At 47.8% G+C, this 14,356-nt stretch overlaps 1 protein-coding gene across 1 annotated transcript; it reads left to right on the forward strand.

Moving 5' to 3' along the window:
* On the forward strand, positions 1–4,424 carry LOC102941457 (protein FAM166B). Its single transcript, XM_037885335.2, is given in 5 exon segments — positions 1–109; positions 3,778–3,859; positions 3,861–3,973; positions 3,976–4,182; positions 4,185–4,424. Coding segments are annotated over 5 exon segments (702 nt in total). The 3' UTR covers positions 4,376–4,424.
* The last annotated feature ends 9,932 nt before the right edge of the window (positions 4,425–14,356 follow it).

Genomic DNA, 14,356 nt, shown 5'->3' on the forward strand with positions numbered 1-14,356 from the left:
ATGGAGGATGCGGTCTTCTTCTTCTTCTATGTCAAGAGTAGCAGAGTGTATCGCTATGATGCTGCCTTCGTATTTGCAAATTGGGCATTGAGTTGTTATAGGTTCCATGGTCTGTTCTGGGTGGCCACAGCCACACTCTGGAGAATTTTTAATTTTCCATTTGTGCATCAAGGATCCGCGCCTGCCATGGTTTGAGCGGATGCAGTTTAGGGTTTCGCATAAGCTTCGTGGAAGATGGAAGCCAAGCACATCCCTCAGCCCTCGCGGCTTCCCGCAGCCCCCATTGACCTGGAACAGTGAACCGCGGGCAGTGGGAGCTGCGATCGGCCAAAACTGTGGACGCTGCAGGTAAACAAACCGTCCCAGCCCTCCAGTGGATTTCCCTGATGGGCTGCGTGCCAAAAGTTGCCGATCCCTGATCTAGACCATGGGACATCAAGGTAGATGAGAGCCTGGTAAATGGGACAATTTAAAGATATTTCAGATGTCTCATTATGCTGCTTATGCCGCAAATGCTGTATTTTATTGCAAAATTATTCCAGCCCCAGCAGATTCCAGATCCTGTTATAATAAAGTAAAATAAAATAAAATAAATAATGGGCATATTAGATGGTCTCGCTCCCCTGGAGTCTGCCAGATTAGTGCTTGCCTGGGGGGCCCCCACACAGACTGTTTTATACTGAGATGACCCAAAGACATACAAAAAGACACGATCACGATAAATCACATAACCCTTTTCTCTCAGTTCCTCACCTAGCTTACTATCAGATTAAAAGGGCCAAGAGTTCTCAGACATTCTGGTTTACTTTCCACCATTTTTGCTGTTTCCTTTTTTGCACCTTGCTTCCTGCAGACTAGACCAATCGGTTTCACTTTGTTTCTAAAAGTTTTTAGTTTTTCTGATGCTACCAGAGATTCTTGAATCCCACTCTAGGGGTAAACTATTGTTACCAACTAGTGCAGGGGTGGGCAAACTACGGCCCGGGGGCCCCACCTTCAGATGTTTTAATCTGGCTTTCGAGCTCCTGCTGTGGCTTTGCATGGCTCTCAGAAACAGCGGCATGTCCCGTCTGGCTCCTACACATGGGGCAGCCAGGGAGTTCCGTACGCTGCCTCCACCCCAAGCGCCACCCCCACAGTTCCCATTGGCTAGGAACTGTGGCAAATGGGAGCTGCAGGGGCGGCGCCGGCAGACCAAGCAGCGCGCAGAGACGCCTGGCCGCACCTCCGCGTAGGAGCCAGAGTGGGGACATGCCACAGCTTCCAGGAGCTGCTTGAGGTAAGCGCCACCCAGAGCCTGCACCCGATCCCCTCCCACACCCCAACCCCAGCCCTGATCCCCCTCCCCTCCTCGAACCCTCCTGCACCCCCAACCCCTCATCCCCAGCCCCACTCCAGAGCTTGCACCCACAGCTGGAGCCCTCACCCCCCCACCCCAACCCCCTGCCCCAGCCCGGAGCACACTCCTGCACCCTGAACTCCCCATTTCTGGCCCCACCCCAGAGCCCTCACCCCCTCCTGCACCCCAGCCCCTAATGTCATGAGCATTCATGGCCCGCCCTACAATTTCCATACCCAGATGTGACCCTTGGGCCAAAAAGTTTGCCCACCCCGAACTAGTGGAATTACTCCTTTAGCTCACGGAGGTGAGAAGTTGGTGCTTCCCGCCCATAGGGGTAATGTAAAGGGAAATAGCTCTCTCCTCTGATGATCTAATCTACCTCTGTGTGTGTCTGATCCAGCTCCTAGTGAAGACAGTGGTAAAAGTCCCATTGGTTTCAGGAGAGCAGGACTGGGCTCTCAGTGCTTGAAATCTTTACATGAACACAGGAAGTGATTCAAAGCCTCATCTAAAACATGGCATCACTAGTCGCAGAGCACTCCTAAAACAATGCCTGGGCATTGGTTCATCGCTGACTCAAAAGTAGATCTCGTGATCTCCAGTTTGGGAGACATTTGGGGGTTTTTTTGGAATCTGGGTTCACTCTGGAACAGAATGAAACCAAATTTGCCAACATTTCTTTGCAAATTAAAAAAATTCATTTCAGAAATACTGAAACAGGGTGTTTCTAAAATGAAATGAGACACTGACGTTGTTGTTGATTACAGAACTGCTATTGAATGATTTCAGAGTAACAGCCGTGTTAGTCTGTATTCGCAAAAAGAAAAGGAGGACTTGTGGCACCTTAGAGACTAACCAATTTATTTGAGCTGTAGCTCACGAAAGCTCATGCTCAAATAAATTGGTTAGTCTCTAAGGTGCCACAAGTACTCCTTTTCTTTTTGCTATTGAATAAATACTAGCCATGAAAATGAGAAGACAGTCAGTTTCACCGAGCAGCTGCCTGCGCTCCCCGGGTCTGTGGCTTCAGGGCAGCCCTGCCATACAGGCTATCCCTGGGCCAGAGACCCCAGGGCTTCTGGACTCCCAGCCTACCTGGCTCTCTGGGCTGCCCAACTCCTGAGCTGGTGTAAGTGGGCTAGAGTTCACTTCATTGCCCATCTCCAGTGCCTTAAAAAGAACACCCAACTCCCACAGAAAGTAGCTGGAGACCCAGAGTTCAGTCTCTAAGGATTTTCAGCAAGGATTGCACCAGGTCAACCTCCCCACATTCAAGTCCCAACAGGAACTAAAGAAATAAATTTAATTAAATAACTTTATTATTTGTTTCTTTACCGTAAGATTTTATAATTTAATGTTTACAGCATGACATGGCTATTTTATAATCCACAGACATTACCTTCACAGGTTTCAGAGTCCCAGCCGTGTTCGTCTGTATCCGTAAAAAGAAAAGGAGGACTTGTGGCACCTTAGAGACTAACCAATTTATTTGAGCATAAGCTTTCGCGAGCTACAGCTCACTTCATCGGATGCATTCAGTATTTTCCACTGAATGCATCTGATGAAGTGAGCTGTAGCTCACGAAAGCTTATGCTCAAATAAATTTTAGTCATTGCCTTCACAGTTTTACATAAACACAAAGAAAAATTAAAATCTGAACAGTTCAATCCCCACAGAAATAGTGAGAAGAAACAAAGTTCCCAAAAGCTCAGGTTTTGTTTACCTAAGTCTCTATTAGAGTCTTTGATCACCAAATCTAGACAGTCTGCTGAGTTTAAAACAACATCTTCCCTCCACTTGCTTGTAGGAATCTTCAGCTGGATCCATGCTCTTCCTCTGCTGAAATCACTGCTAGCCAGTCAGCTGACTGATTAACCAACCACTCAGTTACCTGTCTAGAGTTAAAGAAAACCCTGTTACAAGAAAATACACAACTGAGAATGGCAAACTAGAAATGACTCCTTCCCCATTACTGCATTGAACGAAAAGTTGGCAACTCAGACGAGTTGAGAGAATGTAACTAGAACAGTTTGGTTAAAATCAAAACAACATTCAAAACATACAATTAAAATAGAAGTTATTTTCCCTCCCAATTTCCCCTGGCTATAATTAGCATTTCCCAGGCTTCCCTGTTCGAGGGTTCACAATATCACTAACCTGCTGCAAAATCCTTCCGAGGCAGGGACAGCAGCCGGCTTCCTGCTCCTGGGCTCAGCTTCTCCCAACTCACCCAGGGCACCGGGCCTTCTGCAAAGCAGCTGCCCTGCCCGCTCGCCCTCCTGGAGTCTGACCCCAGCAACAGGGAACCTATGGGAGCAGACCCAAAACTACCACCCCCAAGTCCAGAAGCTTCCGGATGTGGAGTGCTTAATCTGCCTCGCAACAGCATCCATGGCCGCCACCTTCGCCCCCAAGCTCGGCCGGAGCCTGGTGAGCCCGGACCCGCACCACGGCCCCGGGATTCATTCCCAGGGCCCAGAGCCTCTTCGCCAAGACCTACCCCGAGATCTGCAAGGAGTGACTTTGCCAGGCAGCGGCTGAGAGCCGCAGGCCAGGAGCAGGAGCTGCAGAACACAGGGTGGCTGCCCCAGGGCACCAAGGGCAAACTCCTCACCGCCAAGTACAGGACTCCGTCCCGGCAGGCCCGGCAGCAGTTGCCCCGTATGTATCACCCTTCGCCTTCCAACCGCAGGGCTCCCCCTACTCCATGGAGGACAACAACCCCCACAAGTGCTTCATCTCAGGTTTCACCGGCTTTGTGCCCCGTGCCCGCTTCCTGATCGGGGCAGGCTACCCGCTGACTCCCCACCACGCCCTGGTGGAGTTTGGCCAGAACAGAGGAGCCGGCCTGAGGCCGGGAACGGCAGCACCGTCCTTCCTCCGCTGCTGAAGTCGTACTCCACAGACATGGGGCCGCTGCCCCACTACGCAGGCTACGTCCCAGGCTACAAGTTCCAGTCTGGCCACACCTATGGGCAGCTTACCCCCAACGCCCTGGGGCTGAGCACCATGGAGAAGCAGATGGCTGACTAGCGGCCTGGGCTGGACCGGTTCCTTCCCAGAGCTGTTTGGAGCCTGCCCCGCCGTGTGCACGAGCAAAAAAGAGAAGGAGCCGCAAAAAACAAACAACAAAAACCAGTGACCAGACACAACTCACTCCTACCTGCCCCCAATGGGTCTCTTAAAGAGATATCTCCCTATTAGGCACATGAGTAACACTGGCAGAGAGTCTGGAAGCCCTGGGTTCCCTGGCTGTTGGTGGGACTGCCTTGGGGCCACAGACCCTGGGAGCCAGGCTCCCAGCTCCATGGAAAGGAATTGGAAGCTCTGAGCCCCTGCTTGAGCCAGGGCACTCAGGGTTTCTAGGCTACCGCTCCACAGCAGGGAGCTTGGCTGAGCTAGGAGCCTAGCCAGCTTGGAGAGCCCTAGCTCCAGCCCAGCTCTGGGGGCTGGCAAGCTCCCTGCTGCAGATCAGGGAATGTAACAGCTGTGAGAACTCCTCCTCCAGCCAGGCTCTCTGCTGTGGGGCTGTCCACCCTGCAACACCAGCAGTTTTCCCTGGAAACCTGCCTATGTTTTGTTGAATCTGCAACACTTTGAATGAAACATTTTGCTCCAGCAAATTGGCATTTTCCAACTAAACTAAGTTTCCCACCCACCGTACTTGGAAGCCCTGTCAATCCTAGACACATTAATTACTAGTGTTACAGCAATTGCTATCAATGGGCAGCAGCAACAACATGAGCGCTAGAGCAGACAGGCTGTCTTAACCACGGTGTCTGGAAAACCACCTCTGAGCGATTTTCCATGACATGGTGGTAATAACTCCTTTGAGCCCTGCCTGCGTTCGTGCCTTAGTACCTGCTGCTGCTGGACCATTCTTCATAGTGTAGAAACACCTAGGTGGATGTCATGTTCACAAGGGGTGTTCTGGTGCAGTTTATTCCTGGCCTGCTCCTCACAGGAGTCTCAAATCTCTCCGCAGTTGCACAGAAATGATGGACCGAGAAGCAGCTTGTGTATCTGTTGGGAGTTCTTACTGCGCGAAGCAGCTGCCAGGATGCGAGGTTCTAACGTAACTCAGCAAGGCAATATGGACTAGTGTGGAGAAAGCGCTCCATCAGCGACAGTTACGACAAGGGCCCTTTGACTCGACCGGTGATGGATACTCCGGAACCCGACCCCGAAACCCGACTACTCGTGAGGAAGACCGACGAGCGTGACGGCCTCTCGTTGTCCGCCCCTGTGGAGGAAGGCGACCACGGCTCGGGGGAATCACCGGTGGACAAGGTGAATGGCAAAGACGTCGCTCAGATAAATGAAAGATTAAGAAGGGACGGTCAAAGATGGGGTGTAATGGGGTTAGGAACTGACCCGGGGTTGGGTAAATCTAAAAACAAGCAGTGGGGGGGCTTACACTGTTTATTTTCTGAAAAATTTCTCAACAGCTCAACAATGCCTTTCTAGAGGCATTTGAGACTTTACACATAAGGAGCCCTATGGGAGTAAATATATCATGCATCAGCTGTTTTTGCTCATGTCTGAGACACAGATTTCAAGAGGAAAATCCAGAAAAGGACAAAATGGAAGAATGAACCAGCTCAGACTCCCTAATGGTAGGAGTCATGGCGTCAATTTTCACAGGTGGCTGTAAAAGGTCATGTTAAACCAGGCGAGTAATAAAATTTGTCGATATGAATGTGTCCCCTCCATACTCGTGTTAGTAAAAGACGGTACCAGTAACAGTCATGTCTACGCAGATGGTTCTGTTAAAGAAAATATATTACACTCCCGGGGAAGTTGGGAGTTTCGGCGGGGTGAACCCTCTTTTTCAAGTGGCCAAAAAGCATAGTAAAACTTTAAACAGAAGACAGGTAATAGCTTGGCCTTCAGACCAGGATGCCTACACTTCACCATCTTTCTCACCCACACCTATGTATTTACTTAAAACACAAAACCTCATAAAACAACCAAACCAATATGCAAAATATATTTACTGGGCTTCATCCATCCACCAGCCGTTGATGCTGGTCAATTTTCCTTTTCAGTTGTCTCTTTCCTTTTTCTTTTGAGTTTGTTTACCCTCTGGTGTAAGGATCTCTCGTGCCGTACTGTGAAGCAGAAAACATTATTATTATGAAACGGTCTTGTAAACTTAACAAAATGAAATACTCATTAGGATGTTTTTCTATTTAAAAAGTCATAGCTTTAAAACAAAATAATCCATTTTAGGCTGTACAACAAACACAGGTTTTGAGTTTATTTTTAACACTTTAAAAAAAAACACCACCACCAACGTTTTTAAAAACACATCTCATTTTGAAGAATAAAAACCAAACTGCTTTAAAATCAACTTTTGAAATCCCTTTTAAAACACATTTTGCACAGAAACTCCCTGTTAGTTTGAAACACACCGAACCAATAGTTTGCAGTCATATACTTTTTAAAAAAACACACCTATGTTACACACACACACACCCCAGCAGTTTAAAACACCAAACCAACAGTTTGCAACAAAATATTTTTAAACACCCACATTTATCTCTAGCTTAGGCCCCTGAATCACTAACAATTTAAACATTAAAGCCAACTCTTTTAAGAAGACAAACAACCCCATTTAAAAAAAAAAACAAAAAACCTCTCTTTTTTTTTGCAGAATAAAAACCAAACTGCTTTGAAAAACCAACTTTTAAAAACCATTTTGCACAGAAACCCCTGTTAGTTTGAAACACACTGTACCATCAGTTTGTAGCCATAAAACCCCAGCAGTTTAAAACCAACGGTTTCCAACAAAATACTTTTCAATAAACCCACATGCATTTAAAAGCCAGTTGCAGAAAGTTACCTTCTACCACAGGATAAAGGGTTGCTGACACATGATTGTTCTGTTCCCCCCATGTATGTTTGGGCCTTTGGGTTAAAGAACAAACAAACATTTTAGTTAATATTACCCCCAAATACATATGCAACCTGTGTAATACCAGAAGGTTTTTTTTGTTTTGTTTTGGTTTTTTTTTGGTAATTTAACAGTATTAAGCACAACTATCGTTCAAAATCTTTTTCACCTTGGCCTGATGGTGAAATGCAGCTTAAAGTTACTGGTTCCATGCTAAACAGATCACACTGCAATAACGATAGGTACCATTATTTAGTAAGGACAGCATGGCCAAAGAGTGACATTATATAATATATATTTTCAGCGTTAAAAACAGGGAGCATACCTCCTCTTGCAGTCCAGCGGCAATTCAATTCATGATAGTTTCTGTTGAAAGAGGACAGTCTCCAAAAAATGGAGGTTTTTATACCATCCTAGCTCTTTGTTTCAAACAGACTTCAGAAGTCTGAGTTAGCAGGTTGATTCGATCACCACAACTCCGAATTAATAGATACTTAAGGTCCCTCTCCCCTAACATTCCTTTTTTGATCTGGGGTGGGGGAATTAAGTTGTATGCACAACTGGGCTGCTTTTGGCTAATTTTTTTTCTTTTTGTTAAAATACATTTTTCTGTAGGGCCTTCTTACAGCATTAAACAATAAATCACCATACACAAGAATCCTTAACGTTACTGTACCCACTCCTAAGTGTGGGGCCCCTTGCAGCTATCAATGAATGTCTTGGGGCTTGTTTGTTTTTTAAACATGTTTCTTTCATGCTTAAAGTTTGGGGGCTGTTTTTGAAATAAAATGGATGTATCACAACCATAGTAAGTACCCTACAAATACCCATAGCTTTTAAATGTTTGATTGTCTTCAGAGCAAATGCTTGTTCTGAAGTATGGTGGAGGTTTGTGAACTCTTGAAACATTTCAGTTTTGGGTTAGACCCTCGTTTATTTTTGTAAATATATTATTTTAATGACTTTTTGTTACTAGAAAGAGTGACCCATAGCGTTCAACCTACTCCTGGGTTATATTTAAACGGTCCAATAGCGTTCAACCAACTCCTGGACTCATATTTAAACTGTCCAATAGAGTTCTACCAACTCCTGGGGTCATATTTAAACTGTCCAATAGCGTTTAAATAGCGTAGACTCCTGAGGTTTTATTTCATTTCATATTAATCAGAGCTCATCATCCTGGATTATCTGGATTAAGTTTAGAAGTGTGAGCAACAAGGGTGATGTCGTGGTGGGAGTCTGCTATAGACCACCGGACCAGGGGGATGAGGTGGACGAGGCTTTCTTCCGGCAACTCGCAGAAGCTACTAGATCGCATGCCCTGGTTCTCATGGGAGACTTTCAATCACCCTGATATCTGTTGGGAGAGCAATACAGCGGTGCACAGACAATCCAGGAAGTTTTTGGAAAGTGTAGGGGACAATTTCCTGGTGCAAGTGCTGGAGGAACCAACTAGGGGCAGAGCTCTTCTTGACCTGCTGCTCACAAACCAGGAAGAATTAGTAGGGGAAGGAAAAGTGGATGGGAACCTGGGAGGCAGTGACCATGAGATGGTCAAGTTCAGGATCCTGACACAGGGAAGAAAGGAGAGCAGCAGAATACGGACCCTGGACTTCAGAAAAGCAGACTTTGACTCCCTCAGGGAACTGATGGGCAGGATCCCCTGGGAGAATAACATGAGGGGAAAAGGAGTCCAGGAGAGCTGGCTGTATTTTAAAGAATCCTTATTGAGGTTACAGGGACAAACCATCCCGATGTGTAGAAAGAATAGTAAATATGGCAGGCGACCAACTTGGCTTAACAGTGAAATCCATGCTGATCTTAAACACAAAAAAGAAGCTTACAAGAAGCGGAAGATTGGACAAATGACCAGGGAAGAGTATAAAAATATTGCTCGGGCATGCAGGAGTGAAATCAGGAAGGCCAAATCACACCTGGAGTTGCAGCTAGCAAGAGATGTTAAGAGTAACAAGAAGGGTTTCTTCAGGTATGTTAGCAACAAGAAGAAAGTCAAGGAAAGTGTGGGCCCCTTACCGAATGAGGGAGGCAACCTAGTGACAGAGGATGTGGAAAAAGCTAATGTACTCAGTGCTTTTTTTGCCTCTGTCTTCACAAACAAGGTCAGCTCCCAGACTTCTGCACTGGGCAGCACAGCATGGGGAGGAGGTGACCAGCCCTCTGTGGAGAAAGAAGTGGTTCGGGACTATTTAGAAAAACTGGATGAGCACAAGTCCATGGGCCAGATGCGCTGCATCCGAGAGTGATAAAGGAGTTGGCGGATGTGATTGCAGAGCCATTGGGCATTATCTTTGAAAACTCGTGGTGATCAGGGGAAGTCCCGGACGACTGGAAAAAGGCTAATGTAGTGCCCATCTTTAAAAAAGGGAAGGAGGAGGATCCTGGGAACTACAGGCCAGTCAGCCTCACCTCAGTCCCTAGAAAAACCATGGAGCAGGTCCTCAAGGAAGCAATTCTGAAGCACTTAGAGGAGAGGAAAGTGATCAGGAACAGTCAGCATGGATTCACCAAGGGCAAGTCATGCCTGACTAATCTAATTGCCTTCTATGGCGAGATAACTGGCTCTGTGGATGAGGGGAAAGTGGTGGACATCTTGTTCCTAAGCTTTTGACACGGTCTCCCACAGTATTCTTGCCAGCAAGTTAAACAAGTATGGGCTGGATAAATGGACTATAAGGTGGATAGAAAGTTGGCTAGATTGTCGGGCTCAATGGGTAGTGATCAATGACTCCATGTCTAGTTGGCAGCCGGGATCAAGTGGAGTGCCCCAAGGGTCGGTCCTTGGGCCGGTTTTGTTCAATATCTTCATAAATGATCTGGAGGATGGCATGGACTGCACCCTCAGCAAGTTTGCAGATGACACTAAACTGGGAGGAGAGGTAGATACGCTGGAGGGTAGGGATAGGATACAGAGGGACCTAGACAAATTAGAGGATTGGGCCAAAAGAAATCTGATGAGGTTCAACAAGGACAAGTACACAGTCCTGCACTAAGGACAGAAGAATCCCAGGCACCGCTACAGACTAGGGACCAAATGGCTCGGCAGCAGTTCTGCAGAAGAGGACCTAGGGGTTACAGTGGACGAGAAGCTGGATATGAGTCAACAGTGTGCCCTTGTTGCCAAGAAGGCCAATGGCATTTTGGGATGTATATGTAGGGGCATTGCCAGCAGATTGAGGGACGTGATCGTTCCCCTCTATTCGACATTGGTGAGGCCTCATCTGGAGTACTGTGTCCAGTTTTGGGCCCCACACTACAAGAAGGATGTGGAAAAATTAGAAAGCGTCCAGCGGAGGGCAACAAAAATGATTAGGGGACTGGAACACATGAGTTATGAGGAAAGGCTGAGGGAACTGGGGATGTTTAGTCTGCGGAAGAGAAGAATGAGGGGGGATTTGATAGCTGCTTTCAACTACCTGAAAGGGGGTTCCAAAGAGGATGGCTCTAGACTGTTCTCAGTGGTAGCAGATGACAGAACAAGGAGTAATGGTCTCAAGTTGCAGTGGGGGAGATTTAGGTTGGATATTAGGAAAAACTTTTTCACTAGGAGGGTGGTGAAACACTGGAATTCGTTACCTAGGGAGGTGGTGGAATCTCCTTCCTTAGATATTTTTAAGGTCAGGCTTGACAAAGCCCTGGCTGGGATGATTTAATTGGGGATCGGTCCTGCTTTGAGCAGGGGGTTGGACTAGATGACCTCCTGGGGTCTCTTCCAACCCTGATATTCTATGATTCTATGAACTGAAAAGCAAAATTCACCAGCCTCAACGGCTGATGGAAGGATGAAGCCCCGTAAATATATTTTGCATATTGGTTTGGTTATTTTATGAGGTTTTGTGTTTTAAGTAAATACATAGGTGTGGGTGAGAAAGATGGTAAAGTGTAAGCATCCTGGTCTGAAGGCCAAGCTATTACCTGTCTTCTGTTTAAAGTTTTACTATGCTTTTTGGCCACTTGAAAAAGAGGGTTCAGCCTGCCGAAACTCCCAACTTCCCCGGGAGTGTAATATATTTTCTTTAACAGAACCATCTGCGTAGACATGACTGTTACTGGTACCGTCTTTTACTAACACGAGTATGGAGGGGACACATGCATATTGACAAATTTAAACAAGTTTTATTACTCGCCTGGTTTAACACAACCTTTTACAGCCGCCTGTGAAAATTGATGCCGTGGCCCCTACCATTAGGGAGTCTGAGCTGGTTCATTCTTCCATTTTGTCCTTTTCTGGATTTTCCTCTTGAGATCTGTGTCTCAGACATGAGCAAAAACAGCTGATGCATGACATATTTACTTCCACAGGGCTCCCAATGTGTAAAGTCTCAAAGGCCTCTAGAAAGGCATTGTTGAGCTGTTGAGAGATTTTCAGAAAATAAACAACGTAAGCCCCCTCGCTGCTTGTTTTTAGATTTACGCAACCCCGGTTGATTCCCAACCCCATTACACCCCATCCTCGACCGTCCCTTCTTAATCATTCATTTACCTGAGCAACATCTTTTCCATTCACCTTGTCCCCGGTGACTCACTCGCTGGCAGTGTTGCAGCCAGACAGGGGTCGGCCACCCCTGGGTCACTTCCCAGGTCCCTCTCAGGGTGTACCTGGCTCTGCAGAGGATCATCCTGGTCATTGGGGAAGAAGGCCTCTGTCAGCGCTTACAGCTCCTCCCCGCTTGGGTCTGTAAATGGCCTTGGCCAGTCCTGGGCTCCCTAGGGGTCTGCAGCAGCCTCCCGGCTCAGGAGCTCACAGGAGGCATCTTTGTCCCTTTCTGCAGCTTCCCATTGTCTCCTCTCTGCTTCTTCTGGCTTGTGTGGGGTTATTTTCATGCTTGTCTGCTGCCTAGCTACAGGGAAACTGCGCAGCTGCGTGGTCTAGTGGTTGACACTCAGGAGCAGGGAGTTGAGGCTTTGGGGTTCAGTTCCCAGCTCTGCTGTTGTGTGACCTGGGGGAGTCCCTGGCCTCCTCGCTTTCCCTGCGAGTTAGTGGGTGATAATGATCCAGACCTGCTTTTGAACTCTGTGGATGAAAGACCTTTTATAGGGATCAATATAACTGGAGTTTCAGCCACCAGGTGCCTGGGATTTCTTCTACCTCCTCTTCCTCACACTGTGCTTCCTCATCCCTTGCCAGCTCCATGGCCAGAAAGAGCCCCTGCCCCTCCACCCCCATGCATAGCACCTGCTGGCTCTGCCAAGCTCTCTCCCACCATCACTGCCAGCCAGGACTCTGGGGGGGACAAGGCTGTGGTGCTGGCCACAGGGATTGACCAGTACCTACAGGAGCTCTTCCACCACCTGACTTTCAACTGCCAGGACCTCCTGCCTGGATTGGGCTTCCAGCTCCTGTGCTCTGTGCTGGGGCTGGCAGGCAGAGCTGCATCCCCGAGGAGCTGGTGTCCCACACCTTCCACACGCTGTTCTGTGCGACTACATCTGCCTCAGGCCCCAGCTGGGTGGCTGCTGGTCTGGGTGGAAACGGAGCACGTGGGGAAGCCGATCTGGCTGCAGGCATGCTGGGAGAAGGGTGTCTCCTTTGACCTCCCGGGAAGTGGAGCGGAGCCTAGTAGAACCCACATATCCTGCAGGAGACCTGGCTCCATCCTCAGGCAGGAGGATCCGCACAGCTGTGCCAGGGATGGCCCAGAGTGCACAGGTAAGGGGCTGGGAAGGGGAGGGAGCCCAGGGAGACAGTGGCTGGGGTGGGAACACAGCAGGTGGTTGAGAGAAGGGTTCCATGGGCTCCTTTCTTCTCCTCCCCCCCCCCCCCCGGCCCTCCCCCAATCCCCGTTCTCTGGCTTTGGCCAGGATTCGCTTCTGACCCCTCCCCCACCCCAGGGTTAGGGACCTAAAAGAAACCACAATACACATATGGGGTGGGCCAGGGCACCCCAATTCTCCCATCCCTTAACTGACAAAGAAGACTTACCTATCCTGGGAACCCCCACTCCTTCATCTAGGCTCCAACAAGCACCTCTGTAGGTGCTGCCCAGAGACAGAATATCTAATTCCCCACCTGGGTACAATTGCCAGTGTGCGCTCCCCTTCCCTCTGTGCCAAACTGCACCTCCATAGGGGGAGGGGGGCATGCTGGGACACTCTGGGAATGAGGTTTGAAAGAGACTATTCTGCATGAAAACGTCACTATCTCTCGAAGCCTCAGTTCCATTCAGGCAGCCAGGAAGGAGTAAGAGTCTGTTTCATAAGCCTGGAATTCCAGAAGTTAGCTGGTTTTTTGGCTGTTCACTTCCTCCTTGTTGGGAAAGGTACAGTCCAGTTGTTTACCGCTGCTTTTCACTGCATTTGTATGCAACAAAAACTCCCTTTGTATTTAAATACAAATCAAAGGGTACAGTGTATTATTTATCGTTTGAAAACATTATTTTCTATGCTTAGTTTTAAAACGTTTTTGGAAGAAACCCAGAGGAATACTGCATTGAGGCCGATTAAACAAACATTAGACTGGATAGGCTAATACGCATGTGTTATCACTGCCCTCTCCTGGAATAGACCAGAACTGCTGAGTTGTAAACCACAGGTCCTGCAAACCCACTAGCTAACAGGGGTTCGTTCTCCTTTTGCTCAAGTGGTAGGGGCCTGTGTTTTTGGAGCAAGAGGATCACGCTTGATTCTTGCTGTCCTTGTCAGTGCTAAGTGACCACACCTCGTACAGCATAATGACAACCGCCAGGCGCTCAGATACTGCAGCAAAGGTACTCACCAGGAGTTACCTGCTCGTACCTGGACAGACAGAACCCTGAAGTCTTAAGGGACCAGCATTTTGTTACAACAGATTGAAAACTCAAATGCAGTTTTGAAACGTTATGGTCAGAAAAATAAAGATATTTGAGAGATCTGGGTGAGGGAAGGAACTAAGAATTAAAATTCCAGTAAGAAACTTGAAACAGCTGACCTAAAGCTAAACCCAACAGAAGCCCAGGCTAAAACAATTCTGACTTTCATATAGTGTGATGGACAATAGCCACCTTTTATTGATGAGTGCAACAGAAGGGAAGACAAAGAACTGTCGTCATCCAGGCATCTCAAAGGCATCGCATCCATATTGCCTTGCTGAGTTACGTTAGAACCTCGCATCCTGGCAGCTA

This window comes from Chelonia mydas, chromosome 21 (genome assembly GCF_015237465.2).
Source record: "Chelonia mydas isolate rCheMyd1 chromosome 21, rCheMyd1.pri.v2, whole genome shotgun sequence".
Classification (NCBI taxonomy): Eukaryota; Metazoa; Chordata; order Testudines; family Cheloniidae; genus Chelonia; species Chelonia mydas.